This window comes from Pristiophorus japonicus, chromosome 1 (genome assembly GCF_044704955.1).
Source record: "Pristiophorus japonicus isolate sPriJap1 chromosome 1, sPriJap1.hap1, whole genome shotgun sequence".
In the NCBI taxonomy this organism is placed as follows: Eukaryota; Metazoa; Chordata; class Chondrichthyes; family Pristiophoridae; genus Pristiophorus; species Pristiophorus japonicus.
This window is the reverse complement of record NC_091977.1, coordinates 124,910,032-124,930,812: the sequence shown is the minus strand read 5'-3', so window position 1 is coordinate 124,930,812 and position 20,781 is coordinate 124,910,032. Positions and strand designations below refer to the sequence as shown.

At 43.9% G+C, this 20,781-nt stretch overlaps 1 protein-coding gene across 3 annotated transcripts in view; it reads left to right on the top strand.

Moving 5' to 3' along the window:
• mfsd3 (major facilitator superfamily domain containing 3) overlaps window positions 1-8,498 on the top strand; it is a 99,679-nt gene extending 91,181 nt beyond the window's left edge. For 2 of the 3 annotated variants that reach the window (XM_070882874.1, XM_070882865.1), the window contains exon 6: window positions 6,373-8,498. In XM_070882874.1, coding sequence (XP_070738975.1) covers window positions 6,373-6,561 — 189 coding nt within the window. In that variant the 3' untranslated portion in view covers window positions 6,562-8,498. Of the gene's footprint in view, window positions 1-2,758; window positions 2,897-6,372 lie in introns of all 3 variants that reach the window. The other variant, XR_011593596.1, reaches the window with a different exon arrangement.
• Window positions 8,499-20,781: the final 12,283 nt, after the last annotated feature.

Here is a 20,781-nt window from a genome sequence, read left to right as displayed (position 1 = left end):
AGAGTAGGAGTAAATGGGTACTTTTCAGAATGGCAGGCAGTGACTAGTGGGGTACCGTAAGGTTCTGTGCTGGGGTCCCAGCTGTTTACATTGTACATTAATGATTTAGATGAGGGGATTAAATGTAGTATCTCCAAATTTGCGGATGACACTAAGTTGGGTGGCAGTGTGAGCTGCGAGGAGGATGCTGTGAGGCTGCAGAGTGACTTGGATAGGTTAGGTGAGTGGGCAAATGCATGGCAGATGAAATATAATGTGGATAAATGTGAGGTTATCCACTTTGGTGGTAAAAACAGAGAGACAGACTATTAATGGAATGGTGACAGATTAGGAAAAGGAAAGGTGCAACGAGACCTGGGTGTCATGGTACATCAGTCATTGAAGGTTGGCATGCAGGTACAGCAGGCGGTTAAGAAAGCAAATGGCATGTTGGCCTTCATAGCGAGGGGATTTGAGTACAGGGGCAGGGAGGTTTTGCTACAGTTGTACAGGGCCTTGGTGAGGCCACACCTGGAGTATTGTGTACAGTTTTGGTCTCCTAACTTGAGGAAGGACATTCTTGCTATTGAGGGAGTGCAGCGAAGATTCACCAGACTGATTCCCGGGATGGTGGGACTGACCTATCAAGAAAGACTGGATCAACTGGGCTTGTATTCACTGGAGTTCAGAAGAATGAGAAGGGACCTCATAGAAATGTTTAAAATTCTGACGGGTTTAGACAGGTTAGATGCAGGAAGAATGTTCCCAATGTTGGGGAAGTCCAGAACCAGGGGTCACAGTCTTAGGATAAGGGGTAAGCCATTTAGGACCGAGATGAGGAGAGACTTCTTCACCCAGAGAGTGGTGAACCTGTGGAATTCTCTGCCACAGAAAGTGGTTGGGGCCAATTCACTAAATATATTCAAAAGGGAGTTAGATGAAGTCCTTACTACTCGGGGGATCAAGGGGTATGGCGAGAAAGCAGGAAGGGGGTACTGAAGTTTCATATTCAGCCATGAACTCATTGAATGGCGGTACAGGCTAGAAGGGCTGAATGGCCTGCTCCTGCACTTATTTTCTATGTTTCTATATACATATACATTGAGTTCTATTTTAAAAATGGCCTTGTAAAACATTCAAAAATCCATGTTTTTTTCCAAGTGGATGCTGAGGTGTGGAGTTTGGGAATGGGTACATATCACCAGTGAAAGTATTTGGAAAATAATTAATTTGTGTTTCCCTTAGCGACTTCAGTTGTAAAAACAGTCTTTATGTAAATAGTGATTTTTTTAAGATTTGGGAATTCAAAAACTAAACCGAGAATAGATATTCTAATCAGGTTTTTTCCTGTTAATTTTTATCTCTTAGCTAGATTCTCTTTCTGAAAAAAATACGTTGATAATGGCTTTCATATGAAACATAAGTTATTAAGAACGTCTTAAATTCATCTTATTTTCATATAACTTACAAAAAATAAACTGAAATTGTTGTACATTGAGCAAAGACACAATTCATCACTTCTGCTGAGCAATATGAATACATTGTCTGTAAAAAAAATAATTATTCATGTTTCTAAATATGAACATAAATCATAGCTGGCACGTTCTCACTTATTTTTAACTAAATAAATTGTTTAAACTTCATTTTATACCTTGCTTCTAGCAAGTTGTGAATGGACAAATTGATGTCAGCTATGGAATTTGCTAATAGTTTGCCTCAGATAAAAGTTATCAGGTTTTAATAGATGAAACAAACTCCACTAAAGGAAAAATGAACTTGCAGTTATATAGTACCTTTACATCCTCAGGATGATCCAAAGCACTTTACAGCCAATTAATTTATTTTAAAGTGCTGGGGGCCGAAAATCAGGGCTGTCAGAAAGCTGACGGACTATCTTTTTCTTGAGGTTTTTTTCCTCCGCGAGCATTGAGACGGCCTTTCCATCGATTTTCAGGACTTTGTAGTTTTTCTGTCGTCGGACCGGGAATCGGTCATAGTGGGGGTGGAAGTGTGGCGGTAAGGCAGGCTGAGGGGCGGAAGTTGGGGCGGTCACTCAGCAGCGGAGTGGTGGTGACATCACTGTGTGTGCGTCACCACACACTATCCCCTCTGTTAAAGGGGAGAGATCTGGGCATTTTCTATCTTCGGCCACTGGGCCTCCAGGAAGGATTTCGGCCAGGCCAGCAGCCTGGCACCAAAGACGGGGTGTCAGACTGCCTGTTGGTGGCCCGGCCGAACCCGTGGGCACTATTTTGCTGGCCAATCGGGAAGTCGGTCGGCAAAAATAAAGACATGGTGGCTGCGGCAGTGGGCCCTCCCCTTGAAGGGCTGGCGCACTGCTGGCCGCGCACAGTGAGGAGAAGGTGCACCGACAGAGAAAGTGGTCGGGAGCACCGTGCGGCGAGGGAACGATTTTTTCAACTAAATTTGGGGTGCAGTATTCTGTAGGTGAGGCAGAGCAGCGGTGTGCGTTTTGATGACGTGCTTGCGGCGGTCATCAGCAGAAGGGTGGAATTGGGGACTGGCCAGAAAATCAACGACCTGAATTTGGGCCGGGGCAGCCATTGGACTGCAACGCGGCAGCCACTCGATTCGCCGCACGGCGGAAACGGGCCTGATACAGACCCTGAATTTCGGCCCCAGTTGTTATGTAAAATCAGCTGCCAAGTTGCACACAGCAAGGTCCCACAAACTGGTAATGTAACAAGAAAACTATTGGCCAGGAGAACTCGCCTGCTCTTCAGATATTTCAATGGGAATTTTTTATTCATCTGAACAGGTAGTCTGGGCCTCAGTTTATCAGATCATCTGAATTCTGACATTCCTTACACTGCAGCACTCTCAATACTGCACTGAAGTGTCATCTTAGATTATATTCCTGGATTGGGGCTTGAGCGCACAGCCTCCTGACTCAGAGGTAAGAGTTACACTACTCAGCCAAGCTGGCACTATTCCACAAGGCTGGAGTTTGCATGTGATACTTTACAGGAATAAAGATGTTACTATTTATTCTCCAACTGATTTTCAAATAATTTGGAGTAAGTTAAGGAACTCACAAATCTGTTCTACCACAAGGAAGTTATATAGTGAAAGAACCATCATTTGTTTAGTTTACTGCTCTTATAATAAATTAACACTAGGTTTTTTTTCTAATTTGTTGTCTGGTTGCAGGCCTAGACTGACAGGTATGTCCTTCTGAGGTTGGCCAGCTTGATCCGTAGTGTTACCACCAAGCCGCTCCTGTTGGTGCACATTGAAGTTCCCCAGCTGGTGTGCCCTTGTTCCCCTAGTGCTTCTTCCAAGTGGTATTCAGCATGGAGCTCTACTGATGCGTCATTTGAGAGGGTGACAGTAGGTGGATTTGGCCTTTTTTAACTGAAGCCATGAAATTTTGGATGTGGGCAGCGCTGGCTAGACCTCATTATTTTACTTTCTATTTGCTGTTGTTGCCCTGAGAAGGTGGTTGTTGGTGGAGTGCCTTTTCTTTGAAAGGCTGTGATGAAGATGCTCTTTATGTGTGAGCTTAGTCAGTGAGTACTAGCAACCAGCTTGACTGTGGGGGGCATCACAGACAAACCAGTCCTGTCCTCAGCTAATACCCACATATGTGCACTTTGCACCAAGATAATGATCAGGAACAGGACTACTGATTCATTTATTTGTCCCTCTTCCCAACCCAGTAGTACTCCCACTCTCACACTGTCTGAGATCAGCTAACTCAAAATGAACTAGGGATTGAACCTGGGACTTATGCACTGCTCTTACCAGCTGAATGATTGGGAAAGGAATGCCTAGATTTATAATGGAAAAAGTAATAATACAAGGAAACATGGTACAACAAAAGATTGTTTAGTCCCAGTTTGTTATTTTTAACAGACTATGTACAGTTTATATAGTTATGCCCGTTTATGTAATTTTTAAAATAAAATTATATTTATATGCTATGTTCCTATATATCACATTTCGGTGCATAACACAATAAATTACTTTTGAAATGCAGTTATTGTTGTTATGTAGGCAAAACATAAATCTGCTGAGACAGATCAATAACCGCAGGCAAAGACCAACAAGAAGATATTACTTGTTGACTCTCTCGCCAAGATACTCAAGCAAACATTACTGGTGATACGTGTCCAGTTTTTATCGTCAAGTTAACATTGATTATAATATGAGGCAGTACCACTAGATGGAGATAAATATATGTAGCCTATATTTAATTCATCAGTAAACAATTTGTTTATATCAATCACTTGTTTTGTTAAATAATAAAAAAAAAATTCTGTCCTAGCACCATTATAAGAATTGTGATATTAAAATGGAGATCATTTTAATTCCATATAAATATCTGCTAAAATAATTTTAAGATTTCTGAAAACATATTTGTGTACAGTTAACTAAGTCTTCTTTTAGACAACTGATTTCTAAGAGGTGTCATTTACTTTTATGTTGGATTGACCTTAAGGCTTTATGGAGTCTTGTGATGTTCTGATTGATTTTCTGACATATTTATGATCCATGCTTTTCATCATCTTTTTATTTGTTGTATTTTGAAACTAGTAGCTATTAACAGATGTGCAGACTTACATGAAGCTACATCGAGACAAGGGACCCAAAATTCTGTTTGGGCACTGGGTGTTTGGGTGTTTCTTTGGCTTGACTGTCAGACTTGGGCCAGAAAATGGGGTGCACCCTACTTCTACCAGGATTTCAGCCCAAGAGTCCTGTACATTCTTCTTCTCACCCTCTCCCTGTTAAGAGAGCATGTCTGCGAGAGTTCCCAAGCTTCCCTGGGAAAATATGCCCAGTATGCCCTTTAAAGGCTTCAGGATATTAATCTTACTAAGGCCCAAGAAAAGGCTTCACACCTGTTTCCTCCACATTCAATTGAGCCCAGAGGGGATTGATTACTGAGATGAAATCCCTTGATTGCTCCCTGAGGAGATGAGATTTTTAAAAAACGTATTACTGAGTTTTGTGCTTCCTGAGAATTCCCTCTGCTGCCGGAGCAGTGTTGCACTACTCTGACATTCTGGGCCTCCACCAAGGCACGATGCAGCCTCCACAAGCATGCACATGATCCTGTCCCTCCAATTTGGGATAGACGCCTCTTCATTTGTTCCACTTAAGGCCCACTCCACCACACTTGCACTGGCCAAATGGGCTGATCTATCAACAAGATTAAGTGTAAGAGATTTAGAATGGAGAGCAGAAGAAACATCTTTACACAGTTGTCAGGCTGTGGAATATTCTAAATTCTTTTTCGGGTTGTGGACATCACTGGCCAGTCCAGCATTTATTGCCCATCAACCACATTTAGCGTTGGACGAGAGTCACCTATAGACCAGACGAAGTAAGGATAGCAGGCTTCCTTCCCTAAAAGTCATCAGTGAGCCAGTTATATTTTTACAACATTTGACTTCTTCATGTTTACTTTTACTGGTGCCAGCTGTTTAGTTCCAGGTTTTTTAAAACTGAATTCAAATTCTCAAATTGCCATGGTGGAAGGCAATGCATGTTCTCAGGATTATTAGTCCAGTAAATTGCATAGGTTGAGACGGCTTTAAAAAATTTTAATCCTCCCTGCCATTATAGTAGTCAGGAACACAGAGAAGTGTTGCTAGGGTGCAAATGATGGGGAACATGTTGGACATATTTCCTATCCATTATAAGCCATTACAATACAACCACTAATATTTGGGTCTAAGTATTGTTTGTTCCCCCCCCCCCCTCCCATATTTTCCACCAGAAAATCCCATAAATGATGGAGCCAAGCAAGGATCTTGCAGTGCGACTTTCAAAGAATTTCCTCCTACATTCTCCTGGAGTTATGCTGGGGATCTGGTTTAACTCAGGCAGAGATCCTGGCCAAGAAATTTCAGTTACTGAGAAAAAAATGGCAGCTGAGATTTTTTCACAAAGGTCTTTGATTTGATCTTCACACTTTTGCTGTCATAGTTTTATCACCACAGTTTCATTGTAACACTTTGTTGATTGGCTTAAAGTAAGACAGCAGCAAATCAGAACTGAAGAGCATGGGAATGTACAAATCATACCCTTTTTTAATTAATCAGTTCTCCAGACTGATCACTGAGGATTGGTTATTTTCATAAACTGTATTAGCTTCTCATTAGCAGTTTTCTAATCATTCTCTAACTGTTGGCTTTTGATTTGGAGTTAATCAACAAAGTGTTAGGGCAAAAATGTGACAACAGGAAGTAAGTGACAGACAAGGATTTGTGCTGGATGCAAGACTTTTAATATATTATAGATACTTCTTGTAAAGTACAGATTGTAAAATCATTGTTGATGCTTCTAACATACTGTACAGAATGTTTTTATAGCAGATGATAATGAAATGTTAATATTTTCCACATGTCCCATTCTTTTTTGCAGGCCACCCATTACACATTTCTGGCAAGTTTTGAAGTCTTAGGGAAACTCATTTTTAGTGCCATAGCTGGTGTACTTGTGGATTGGATTGGTTTTCCTTTTAGTTTCTGCATATTTCTGTTGCTGTCATGTTTTGCTATGTTCCATGTTGTGAAACCACCTGATATGCTACCTGAGCAGAAAGAGCAATAAAATATGAGTAGTCTGCAATGTGATAGAAACTACTGGTAGCTCTGCATATTTCCCCCAGAGCAATTTTAACTTATGGTCTTATGGAAAGCACAATATTAATAAAAACAATGGGGAGAATTCTAACACACCTGGCACCAGTGGGAACAAAGCGGGCACACAGCTAAAATAACTGTACAAAAACTCACACTTGATTCCCACCCACTGTTATCTTAACTGGGCTCTTTTTTTTAGGCGATTGAGGCAGGAGCCACAATAATTTATGAAAAGTGGGATCCTATGATGTCATTAGGACCCCCAATGGCATTTTAAAGGCCTAATGAGTGGGAAAGAAGATGTGGTGCTCTAAGCTAAGTCAAAAAAAAATTCCTTAGTGGGGCCAGGATGAGCAGGAGTTCTCCAGGCCCTACAAGAAAAGTCTGGGCCTCTACTACACCAGGCTCAACCTCCTCTTCAACCAATTCCCCCCTCACCTGTGACTTAGCTTTGTGCTGATGTGCAGCCCCAAGGCCCTGCAGTTTTGACCTGCCTAAAGCCGACCAGCTATACCCAGTGGAGTCAGCAGCTGGCCACTGGAATGCAAATAAGGTCCAGTAGTTAAAATAGCCCAGGCTTCAAAATGATGATATCTGCCGAATGTGATGCTAGTCCTGTTTTCCCCTCCTTGCCCACCCAAAACCTCCTCCCAGTTAAAATTCACCCCCACCCCGTGAGTCACTGACAAAGAGCAGCCCAGAAGTTAGAGATTTAGTAATTAAAAAAATCTGAAAAATAAATTATAAATAAAGAAATATTAACTGCCAACTAATATTTATTTTTATCTGCATGAGTGCACAAGTTGTACTCATTATTCTCCACTTGGTTTTGTTGCACAGACTATGTGGAAGACCAGTTATGTAACCAAGAACAGAGGTTTATTTCTCTCTTTTAAGTGTTCTTTATTTGGGGAGAGGTGGTTCTGTTTTTCATTGCTCAATTGTTTGAAAATGCTTTGCTCTGGTTAACCCAAAACACAATAGAAGTTCTGAAACCTGCCCAGAATTGAATATCTACCAGTGTTACGGAGCTCACTGGAGTGGTATATTTAGCATCTGTCCACCATTAGGTGTAATGTGTCCAGCAACACATGTCTACCACCATGTTGTCCAGAGAACATGCCAGTCTGGAAAATATGGGCATCCACAGGAAGATGCTTGAAGATATAATAGAAACTTTTCTTTATAAACAGCCAACTAGAATCTGATAACTCTGCTTCTGGCCTCGCCATTGTCCGAATGAACACTAAAACTGGGCCAAAAGTGAAGCCAGATCTCATAGTCTGAATGCAACATTTTTGTTAAATCACCTTTTTAAGGATAATGACATCACACTATAGTTCATTTTCCTCTAATCTATGAAACTGTTCTGTCATGAAAGATTTAAAATCAATATATAATTCTTGTAAGCTTTGGGCTAGTGGTTATGTAAGTAGATTTAAACATATTGTTGTAGTTATAATCATTTTGGAAAACATTCTGGATATTACTGTTGGTGGGGTTGGAGGATATGGGTGAACTGCATTGGTCCCTAAGGTAGTATGAGGATAAATAAAAGTCGACATTAAAATCCTATGTAGCAATAGAAAATGTTTTACTTATATACCTTTGTCAGGACATCTCTGTTGTGTTAACTGTTAAGTTAATTGGCATTGTAATAATAAAAGTTATTATCCATTTGCCACTGAAGCTCACCAAGTAGTTGCTACCATTCTCTGTTGTGATTTGTCGGTTAACTGGTTTCATGCGTTGTGTGGGTGTACAGATTGTGATTTTAAACAATCAAACGTGCATGTGTTACAATAAAACTTTATCACACAAATCTATCATTTGCATTTGCAATCAATGCAATGTTTCATTTTCAGTGCATCATTACACAGAATGTATGTTGATAACTAGGTTATTTCTCTGCTTCTATATTTCCCTACTGAGTATAACAATTTTTCTTTGCACTTCTGAACAAGACATTATCAATTCATAAATTATGAAAAAAAATTCTCCTCATTCAGGAAGCAAATTCTGTATCTAACAATTCCCCAATAAATATCCTCTGGTCTCTGGATATTAATGTTCTGCAATTTATACTGACAGAGAATTTTCCCTGTAATCAACTTCAGATTATTTCTCAATAAATCTGCAGTAATAACATGACAGACTGTTAATACCCATGAATGGATGTTGTCACATGTCAAGGACATGGAGTTCACTGACAGCTGCTACAGCCACCAGGAAGCCTGGATTAAAAGGTGAATGAATTACTCCTACATACAATGGAAACGCTATATTATGGAAAATAAAATTGATACCAGAAAGTAATTTCAGGACAGAAATCTCATTGCTAAAGGTCAGATGACTGTTATGAACTGCACTATCGTATTGGAAGATTAAACCCCAACATTTAAAAATGATTTGAACAGTGCTTTATTTCTCAGTCAATGACACAGTTAATTTGTGCATTTTAAGATTTATCAAATTGTGGTTTCATACTTAATGGAATAGGATACCTTATCATTTAAAATGATTTGTTTTAACACAAATTTAATTCTTCCACCAACCTACACAATCTGTACTTCTAAGTCTGAACTCCTGTGTATTCCCACCTTGCTCCACTCCAGCTTACATTCCCTCACTGGATTCTTGCCTTAAAACCCTCCACCTTTCCCCACCTCCAAATGCCTCCTTTGTCTGGTCTCCTAACCTTCACTTCCTGCTTGGTTCCAAGCACTTTGGAATGTGTTCATTTGCTACTTATGTTTTAATTTTATTGTCTGGAAAATAAGGGGCGGGGGAGTGTGCTAAAATTCCTAAAAAGCTAAATTCAGCGCTCCCAAATTTAATGCTCCTAGTAGGAAACTGTACAAAAGGAGAACAGGTTGCAGACAGCACTGCAACACTGGGGGTCAGCAGAGTTAATATGCAATCACCCTCCAGCGAGCTAGCACCTGTGTTATCCTCTGCCCCATCTCCTACACACTTAAGGCTGGTGACCACACGAAGATCTCTCCCTTAGCCTCGCCTTTAAAGTACAGGTGGTGCACTCTAAGCTGGTGCTTGCTAGTGTCAGATCGAGTGATGGTGCAAGTTCAGGAAGGCTGGCCTCATCTTCCTAAAATAGCAAAGGTATCTCCACATTTTCAGCAGGTGATATGAAGGAAATAGATGAGGGTTAGCATTTAGTATGAAGGCAAAGCAGAGAAAGAAGTGGCTGCTAAAAGCAGCTGCAGTTTGTCATGCAGTGTGTAGGGTGAGATAGAAGTAAGAAGGGGAAGATGATAAGGTGTGAAGAAACACTGCACGACATCTCCAGCATTGCCAGTCACTGCAATCGTGACTCCCCCACCCATGATGGCAGCATGTTTTCATCCATGGGCAGGCGGGCTAGGCCTCTGGTGACAGTTGCCTGGCACAGGCTGTGTGCGACCTTCTGCAAAAAGGAAGATGATGTAATAGTGACAATCTTGTGAGGTATTTAGAGAAAGTGCCTATGCTGGTGGAATAGTTAGCATGAGGTGTGGGAAAGTGAGGGTTGTAATAGTGGTGAGTGTGGAGGAGAAGGAGGTGGAATTAAGTGTGGTGCAGTGATTGTAGGTGTGTGAAGGGAAGCGGGTGAGGGCAGTATAGAAACATAGAAAATAGGTGCAGGAGTAGGCCATTCGGCCCTTCTAGCCTGCACCTCCATTCAATGAGTTCATGGCTGAACATGCAACCTCAGTACCCCCTTCCCGCTTATTGGGAACAATGTTCCCTCTAAAAAATATTGTCCCACGCAGCCCCTTTAACGGGCTGCACTAGCCATTAAAAATTCCGCCCATGCACGGTTTTCTATTTAGAAGCCGGCTCACCAGCCATGAAGGGACTTCAGAGCGCTGTGCGTCTGTGCAGTTTAAAGAGAACATTGATTGGAAGTGCACTGAGTAATGAGGCTGGAAGTGTGAGCTGAAAGTAATAGAACATTATTCTTACCTTGACAACTCTGGTCAGGTCATTAAACTGCTTTTGACATTGCAGCCATGTCCTGGCATTAACCTCCTCTGTAACTTCTTCCAACTGGTGGTAGAGGTGTTGCCTTAAAAATTCAATTACACCCAAAAAAGATGCACAGGGGGCTAGGTATGCATCTGCTCACGTGGTTTCATGAAGCACTTTAAATCTGTGCTGAGATCTCATTAACATGATTCAGGCTTGTAGCCTGCAGTAGCTGGTATTCATTGGATGCACTCCAGTTTGAGGGTCAGGAAATTGGCTGTCTCTGACACCACTTAAAAGAAGCCTCTTAGATGCAAGATGACTTCTGACTGCAGACAGCAGAGTACATTTGCAGATGGAAGACAACTGAATGATATCCAAACAGGACATCCAAGTTCTCCGATGCCACATTGCAGCCCTATGGCAGAAGGAGGGAGGTTGTATTCCTCCAGGGGGCAGAAAGTCTTCCAGACAATAGGGTCAAAATTCAGCTCCCCAAAAAGGCCTCTTACTGCCACAAAGCGGCAGCCAGGCGGCAGAGTCGAGCGGCTGCCGACTTCTGGTCTAATGGCCGCCGCCAGCGATATTTAGCTCGGGGATTTTTCTGGCGGTCCCCACTTCTGCCCTGCTGCTGCCGACCATCCCAAGTCTGTCATCAAAGCGCGCACTGCCGATCTCCCGCACCCCCATCGCACCTGCGAAATTTAGATCCAAAAATCTTTCACCTGCCATGCTTTTTCTGTCGCTGCACCTTGCTTTCAATCTGTGAGCCATGGTAGCGCAGTGGCCCTTCAAGGGGAGGGCGCACTGTCACAGCCGCCATGTTTTTTTTTGTTGGCCGACTGCCAACAGTTATGCCCTTGGGTTCAGCTGGACCAGCAACAGGGAGCCTGGCTCCAACTCTTGGGTGCCAGACCATTGGCCCAGCCGAAACCCTCCCTGGTGGCCCAGTGGACTGAAGTTTCAAAATGCCAAAGGCTCTCCCTTTAAGACATGCGTCAGCGGCGGAGACTCCACCCCTCTAGAGTACTTACCGCCCCAGTTCCGCCCCCATGATGACTGACTTCCAGTCCACTTCAAAAAAAATCACAGAGCTGAACTCCGAAAGAGGTGACCTCATCTGAAGCGGCGGAAAAAACATTTCAGGAGCGGAAGGTGCGACCTGTTTCGGCGAAGGTAAATTTCGGCCCCCTTTAATCTTATACTCCAATCCTTTTGTAATAAAGGCTAACATATCATTTGCTTTCCTAATTGCTTGCTTTGCCTGCATGTTAACTTTCTGTGATTCATGTACAAGGACACCTAGGTCCCTCTGAATACCAACGTTTCCCAATCTCACAATTTAAAAATTTTTCTGCTTTTCTATTTTTCTTATCAAAGTGGCTAAATTTTCTCCACATTATATTCCATCTGCTATGTTCTTGCCCACTCACTTGTTTATGTCGCTTTGCAGCATCGTTGCATCCTCCTCACAAAATACTTTCCCACCCAGCTTTGCATCATCAGAAAACTTGGATACATTACACTCAGGAGCAGGAGGACATTGAGCCCCTCAAGCCTGTTTTACCTATCTGTATCTGGTTCTGTAACGTTTAATACCCTTGCCAAACAAAAATCTATCAATCTCAATGTTGACATTTTCAGTTGACCAAGCCTCAACAACTTTTTGGGGGAGAGAGTTCCAGATTTCCACTGACCTTTGTGTGAAGAAGTGCTTCCTGACATCACCTCGAATGGCCGAGCTCTACTTTTAAGGTTATGCCCCTTGTTCTGGACTCCCCCACCAGAGGAAATAATTTTTCTCTATTTCCCCTATCAATTCTTTTGATCATCTTAAACACCTCAGGTAGATCACCTCTTAATCTTCTATACTCAAGGGAACACAAGCTTAGTCTGTGAAACCAGTTTTTATAATTTAACCCTTTTAGCCACTGATAAATCTAAATGTTTTTAAAATGTCCGCTTAGATTGATACAAAAGATCCTATGCGATTCCACTGAGGCACCACTACCTCCCCTGAGGCAGCACTCATCATCATCATAGGCAGTCCCTCGAAATCGAGGAAGACGTGCTTCCACTCTAAAAGTGAGTTCTTAGGTGACTGAACAATCTAATACAGGAATTACAGTCTCTGTCACAGTTGGAACAGTCGTTGGAGGAAGGGGTGGGTGGGGAGTCTGGTTTGCCGCACATTCCTTCCGCTGCCTGCGCTTATTTTCTGCTTGCTTTCGGCGACGAGACTCGAGGTGCTCAGCGCCCTCCCGGATGCACTTCCTCCACTTAGGGTTGTCTTTGGCCAGGGATTCCCAGGTGTCGATGGGGATGTTGCACTTTATCAAGGAGGTTTTGAGGGTGTCCTTGAAACGTTTCCTCTGCCCACCTGGGGCTCGCTTGCCATGTAGGAGTTCCGAGTAGAGCGCTTGCTTTGGGAGTCTTGTGTCAGGCATGCGAACACCATGGCCCACCCAATGGAGCTGGTTGAGTGTGATCAGTGCTTCAATTCTGTGGATGCTGGCCTGATCGAGAACACTGACGTTGGTGCGTCTGTCCTCCCAGGGGATTTGTAGGATCTTGCGGAGACATCGTTGGTGGTATTTCTCCAGCACTTTGAGGTGTCTATTGTATATGGTCCACATCTCTGAGCCATAAAGGAGGGCGGGTATCACTACAGCCCTGTAGACCATGAGCTTGGTGCCAGATTTGAGGGCCTGGTCTTCGAAAACTCTCGTCCTCAGGCAGCCGAAGGCTGCGCTGGCGCACTGGAGGCGGTGTTGAACCTCGTCATCAATGTCTGCATCTCACCTCCCTCTGAGGCACCCCATCCTCCCCCTGAGGCACCACTACCTCTCCCTGAGTCACCGCATCCTCCACCTGAGGCACCACTACCAACCAGATGGCCTACAGCTACCAGCCTGATCGCACACTACTACTGACCCAATTACCTACTGCTGTCTTCTCCCCTGGCCATCGATTGCTCTGGCTTGAGGCCCGATCCCCCACCCTTCCTCGTTTACCTGAAGGTTGACACAATCTTCAATCATGATTCGCCCCCAGCTGGGCGCAGCTCTCCGGCTCCATGGAAAGGAGGCCTGAGTCCCAATATCGAGCGCTCCTCGGACCTCACCATTCAGGTGCAGGAATCGTACACTGACCCCACCTTCCCCACCCCGCCTTCCCCATGTGCCCAAAAATGGGTGCGCACAAATTTCTAGGCCTTATTTTGCAAATGGGCCATAATGCAATAAATCAAAAATATTGAGTGTTTTGACTGTTAATAATATTACCGGTAGTTGGTTTCCAGGAAGCTGTATTTACAGGAACCTTTAAATATAAATGAAAAAATCTGAGTACAAAGAATAAAATGCTTATTTGATACATAGCTGATAAGGTGCCAGTAACATAAGGAACATTGGCTAATTCCCAAGCTAGATTAATTTCTGCACTGTCTTCTTTCATGGAACATAAGAACACAAGAAATAGGAGCAGGAGTGGGCCATTTGGCCCCTCAAGCCTGCTCCGCCATTCAATAAGATCCTGGCTGATCTGATCCTGGCCTCAACTCCACTTTACAATCTATATTAATGATTTAGATGAAGGGACCGAGTGTAATGTTGCCAAGTTTGCTGATGATACAAAAATGGGTGGGAAAGCAAATTGTGAGGAGGACACAAAAAATCTGCAAAGGGATATAGGCAGGCTAAGTGAGTGGGCAAAAATTTGACAGATGTAGTATAATGTGGGAAAATGTGAGGTTAGCCACTTTGGCATAAAAAATAGAAAAGTAAATTATAATTTAAATGGAGAAAAATTGCAAAGTGCAATATGTACAGAGGGACCTGGGGGTCCTTGTGCATGAAACACAAAAAGTTAGTATGCAGGTACAGCAAATAATCAGGAAGGCAAATAGAATGTTGGCCTTTATTACAAGGGGGATGGAGTATAAAAGCAGAGAAGTCCTGCTACAACTGTACAGGGTATTGATGATGCCACATCTGGAGTACTGCATAAGTTTTGGACTCTGTATTTAAGGAAGGATATACTTGTATTGGAGGTTGTTCAGAGAAGGATCACTAGGTTGATTCCGGAGATGAGGGGATTGACTTACGAGGATAGGTTGAGTGGGTTGGGCATAAAGTCAACAGAGTGCAGAAGAATGAGAGGTGATCTTATTGAAACATATAAGATAATGAGGGGGCTAGACAAGGTGGATGCAGAGAGGATATTTCCACATCGAGGAAACTAAAACTAAAAATTTCCATATCGAGGACATAGTCTCAGAATAAGGCGCTGCCCATTTAAAACTGAGATGAGGAGGAATTTCTTCTCTCAGAGAGTTGCAAATCTATGGAATTCTCTGCCCCAGAGAGCTGTGGAGGCTGGGTCATTGAATATATTTAAGGCAGAGATAGACAGATTTTTAAGCAATAAGGGAATAAAGGGTTAAAGCACAAGGGGCATCAAAACCAAGCTCAATCCTGCTCTCGATCAACATCCACAAACATATACACTTCACATCAGGGGTCACGGGATAAGATTCAGGAGCAGGATCCTGCGGATTTATCCCCTTCATAGCCCAGTGGTACAGAGGCCAACAATTTTACTCAAAGCACCCACATTAAGAGCTGCGAGCTCAGCAAAAAAACAGGGTTTGAACTGGATACCTTCCTGGTTTACATGGCTCACTACCACACTGGGGAATGAAATTGTGGCATTTAAAAAGATGTGTGCTTTCTTCAAATAAATTAGTAAATTTCTAACAAACATCTGTAAAGATCAAAAGAATGCATATGTTGTAATAGATTAACTTCATCCTGATCAATTAATTGGCTATGTAAATCTTAATCAGACAATGAATTAGGTGACCAACTACTTTTTCAGATCCTTGGCACCAAATCAAATTGTTATGGACAATCAAAATGGCAAACATTTTTGCTTCCTGTTTACTTCATTTTGAACACCTGGTTAGAATTGAAGCCTGCAAGTGATTTATATCTAACTGTCTCCATAACAGAAAGGGGATAATCTGTTAACTCTGTGTATGTGTGAATATAATTGAAGAATCATCTCTTAACATAATACATTGTGTTAGACTCTTCTTTCCTATTGATCTGTAGAGATTTGTTTAATAGTAATTAAATTACAAAATGTTGAAAATCAATTGTTAATGTTCCAGGAAAAATATTACTGAACAGATCTGGGATGAGAGAAGCTATACATATTCTCATTTGGTTTAAACAATTTTGATACAAAACTTGCATAACTAATGAATTTCTCACATCAATTGAAGTTAGGCTTTTGTTTTCTGTGTATAGAATACCAGATGGCAAAGTGTGTTCGAATACAATCTTTTTGCTTGTGAAGTATGGTGTAAATGCATTCAGATTAACAAGATGAGTGCCTCCTCTCTCCCCCCTCTCTGATAGCTGTTAAAGTCTTGTTAGGTAACATTAGCTAATTAATCTAAATCTCAGGCATAATTCCACAGCGCAAAACAGCCCTCCAGATTGACAACATTGAACACAAATTTGTCTTGTTTGCTTGGAGAGGTACAAAGAAAGGATTAAAACACCTTGAGCTCAATTTTCTCCAGTGATTTGCGCCGTTTTTTTGGCTTGCGCTGTTTTTTTTTGGCCTAAATTTAAAAATCCAAGTTTCCCCAAAGATTGTGCGGTAGCGTAACTCAGTTAGTTACGATTTTTTTAGGTTAGTTTTTTTTTGCGTCATAGGGGGCGTAACCTGATGTCTGCGCCAGTTTTTCACATTTATGCAAGTTTGGCCAACTTACATTTCTCCTAGAACGACGTATGTAACCACTCCCAAACTACCTTCTGAGCACTTAAGAAAAACCAGCGCACATCAAAAAATCAACACAGAAAGACGCCATTGTTTTTATGCAAAGTTTTGGAGGGAGTCGAGAACACATTAAATATGAATCATCAAGCTTAATTTTTTCCAACTGAAAACGCAGAAAATGGAAGTTTCATGCAATTCTTTAATTTTGGATTTTTAAAAAAGTGCCACGCCATCACCAAACATCTCCCCACTGGGCTCGAGAGTTGGAGCATCGGCCGGCAGAATTGGTCCCTTGCCCGGACACGGGCTCAGCTTCAAAAGAAGCCTGGGGGGATGTGGGGGGTGGGTGGGGTGGAAGCTGAACTGAAGGGATGAGAACCCTTACACCATGCAGCAAGCAGCATCAAATTTAAGCGTGAAGGGGTTGGGGCCTGGGGTGCGATGGTGGGGGGATGGGGGGGCGTGGAAGCCGAACTGAAGGGATGAGAACACTTACACTATGTAGCAAGCAGCATCAAATGAAGCCTAGGGCGTGTGGGGGCGGGGGGAGGTGGGGACTGTTTCCCGATCTAAGCAAGATCTGGGTGTGGTCCATACTAGGGCATCGACCTTGGGGAGAGAGACAACAAAGAAGCTCGTCCTGCCTGCTGTTTTGAGCTTCTTGCAAAGGTACAATTTAATCATGGGGACAATACTGACAATGCCTTACCTCGTGCAAGCTTTCTGCATGATGGTGCTGCGGAGGAGACAATTGATTCGACATCATCGCATGAGGAACCTCAGAGCACTTAGGATGATGGGCAGGAGGCCTTACCCACATAGGGTATATTGAGACAGGCATTCATACCTGCACCAGAGTGATGCAGACTGTGTGAGAAGGCTGCGTTTCCGCAAAGAAGTTGTAGCCGAGATCTGTGAGTTAGTAATAGCAGATCTGCAATCTAAAAGCATCTGGAGGACTGCTTTGTCAGTTGAAGTGAAGGTTATAGCTGCACTTTCATTCTATGCATCTGGATCATTCCAGGCCACAACTGGGGAAAGAAACATAGAAAATAGGTGCAGGAGTAGGCCATTCAGCCCTTTGAGCCTGCACCGCCATTCAATGAGTTCATGGCTGAACATTCAACTTCAGTACCCCATTCCTGCTTTCTCGCCATACCCCTTGATCCCCCTAGTAGTAAGGACTACATCTAACTCCTTTTTGAATATATTTAGTGAATTGGCCTCAACAACTTTCCGTGGTAGAGAATTCCACAGGTTCACCACTCTCTGGGTGAAGAAGTTTCTCCTCATCTTGGTCCTAAATGGCTTACCCCTTATCCTTAGACTGTGACCCCTGGTTCTGGACTTCCCCAACATTGGGAACATTCTTCCTGCATCTAACCTGTCTAAACCCGTAAGAATTTTAAACGTTTCTATGAGATCTCCTCTCATTCTTCTGAACTCCAGTGAATACAAGCCCAGTTGATCCAGTCTTTCTTGATATGTCAGTCCCGCCATCCCGGGAATCAGTCTGGTGAACCTTCGCTGCACTCCCTCAATAGCAAGAATGTCCTTTCTCAAGTTAGGAGACCAAAACTGTACACAATACTCCAGGTGTGGCCTCACCAAGGCCTTGTACAACTGTAGTAGCACCTCCCTGCCCCTACACTCAAATCCCCTCGCTTTGAAGGCCAACATGCCATTTGCTTTCTTAACCGCCTGCTGTACCTGCATGCCAACCTTCAATGACTGATGTACATGACACCCAGGTCTCATTGCACCTCCCCTTTTCCTACTCTGTCACCATTCAGATAATAGTCTGTCTCTCTGTTTTTACCACCAAAGTGGATAACCTCACACTTATCCACATTATACTTCATCTGCCATGCATTTGCCCACTCACCTAACCTATCCAAGTCACTCTGCAGCCTCATAGCATCCTCCTCGCAGCTCACACTGCCACCCAACTTAGTGTCATCCACAAATTTGGAGATACTACATTTAATCCCCTAGTCTAAATCATTAATGTACAATATAAACAGCTGGGGCCTCAGCACAGAACCTTGCGGTACCCCGCTAGTCACTGTCTGCCATTCTGAAAAGTACCCATTTACTCCTACTCTTTGCTTCCTGTCTGACAACCAGTTCTCAATCCATGTCGGCACACTACCCCCAATCCCATGTGCTTCAACTTTGCACATTAATCTCTTGTGTGGGACTTTGTCGAAACCCCATTACCAGCATCCGCAACACAATCCCCATAACCGAGTGGTTGGACCGATCGCAACCCACTGGGACTGGGTAGTCTTCGGAAGCTAAACGGAGTTGACATGGACTCATCGAATTGTGATACGGGCTGAGCGCTGTGTGGTGCCGGTTGCTGACCTCGAAATTATTGCGTCCCTTGCCAGGCAACCAGACAGTGTACAATATGCACACTTCATTCATGGCTGGCTGTGCCGAGGTATTCCTATCCTCCCCTATTAATTCATTAACCGTTTTAGCATGTGTCTCCGGCTCCGCGATGACCTTTAAGTGAATAGTCATCACCTGGTCCTCCTTTAGCTCTGATCCTACCACTTCATTCCCTTCCCCCAGGATGTTCCGCAGCTGGTCTTTTAAACCACTAACCTGCATCTGCAGCTGCACGTCGTCCATAGTATTGACGAGAGATGTACAAACGCTAAACGTCGTAGCAACATCATTGAGCACCCCTCGCCTCTGCTTCCACGGACCAACGTTATCCCTCATTCCCATGTCGTACAACTTTTCCCGACTCACATCCCTATAACTGAGTTCAAAGAACTGGCGGAACATTTCTTTAATGAGGGCTTCATACAGCTGCTCAATTTCTTTTGGACACCACTCGGGCATATGTACCCCGGTTAAGTTTAAAATGACCGACGTGACCGCGTATTTCACCCCCTGGAATAGAACCTTCCCGGTCGGGACTAAAACTAAACCATTCCCTGGGCCTGGTGTGGTGGCGGGACACCTAACTTCTGTTGCCTGTACCGGTGGGGCTGTGGGCAGGTGCTTCCTCTTGTGTGCGACAAGCTCTGTGGAATTTATTGTGTTGGGAGTGTCTGGGATCATGCAGGAGTCCATACTCCGTAATCTGTCCCCGTAATCTGTCAGTACATACTGTTCCCTAGTCTCTCCCAGACTGCTGTCTGGTTCCCCATGTCCTGACTCAGTTTCCTGAGCCACCACCACCGTCCCAGGTGAATGTGTCCCTTGCAATTCAAGCATATGTGCTTGCCCACGGTCACCCTAACCCATGTGGCTGTGACCTTCAGTCAGGGACACGGTCTGGAAGCCTATGGTTATGGTGGGTTAGTAGAACAATCAGGTACGATCCCATAAAAAGCTGTGAGCGCTTTATGACCCAACGCGTGGCTAGGAGATGCCTCCCGCAATTGGAATATCCCCGTTCTACATCCGTGAGGACTCTTGATGAGTACACCACGGGCCTCAGTTTGTCATGCCACTCCTGGAGCAGCACCGCGCTCAACCTGTCCCCGCTGGCTGCTACTTCCAAAAATAAATCCTTCCCACCATTAATCGCCCCTAATGCAGGTGTCGTCTGCAGGTCTCCCTTGAGGCGGTTAAACGCTGCTGTGCAGTCCTCATCCCACTCCCAGCCGACTCCCTTGCGGAGGGGCTGTCGTGGCGGCGTAATCCTCAATAAAATCCCTGCAGTACCTCGTGAGCCCCAGTAAGGATCTCACCTCTGTCATGGTCGTGGGGGCCGGCAACTCCTGTACTGCCTTCCGTTTGGCCTCATCTATAGCCCTTTCCCCAGCCCTCACGGTCAGCCCGAGGAATTTTACATCCCTCTGACCGATCTGAGATTTCTTAGGATTGACCTTGAATCCTGTCTCCCTCAACAGCTCCAGCAGCTCAGCGAGTAGCAGACCATCCTCCTCCCCTTCATCAGAGAACAAAAGCAAATCGTCCACATACTGCACCAACTGCTGGGGTCTGCTGAATCACTTTAAAGCGTCTGCCATACACTGGTGGAATATGGAGGGGCTGTTGTGAAATCCCTGGGGAAGGCATGTCCATGTGGACTGCTGTCCCTTAAAAGTGAAGGCAAACTTTTACTGGTCTTCCCGTTTCAGGGGAATCGACCAAATCGCGTTTGAAATGTCCAGCACCATAAATGTGGTTGCGGTTGCTGGAATACTCCCTATCAGATCAGCTACGGCCGCGACTGTGGGGGTGCAGGCTGGGATGTTTTTGTTGAGAACCTGATAGTCCACGGTGGCTCTCCACGACTGGTCCGATTTCCTAACCAGCCAAAGTGGCGAGTTCACGTGTGTGGCTATGGGCCTCAACACTTCCTGTGCTACCAGGGATCCCACTGACGTCTCCAAATAGACCTCTGCCTCTGGGGAAATTGTACTGCTTCTTCGGCCATGACATGGGGTCCCCCTGTACTCGG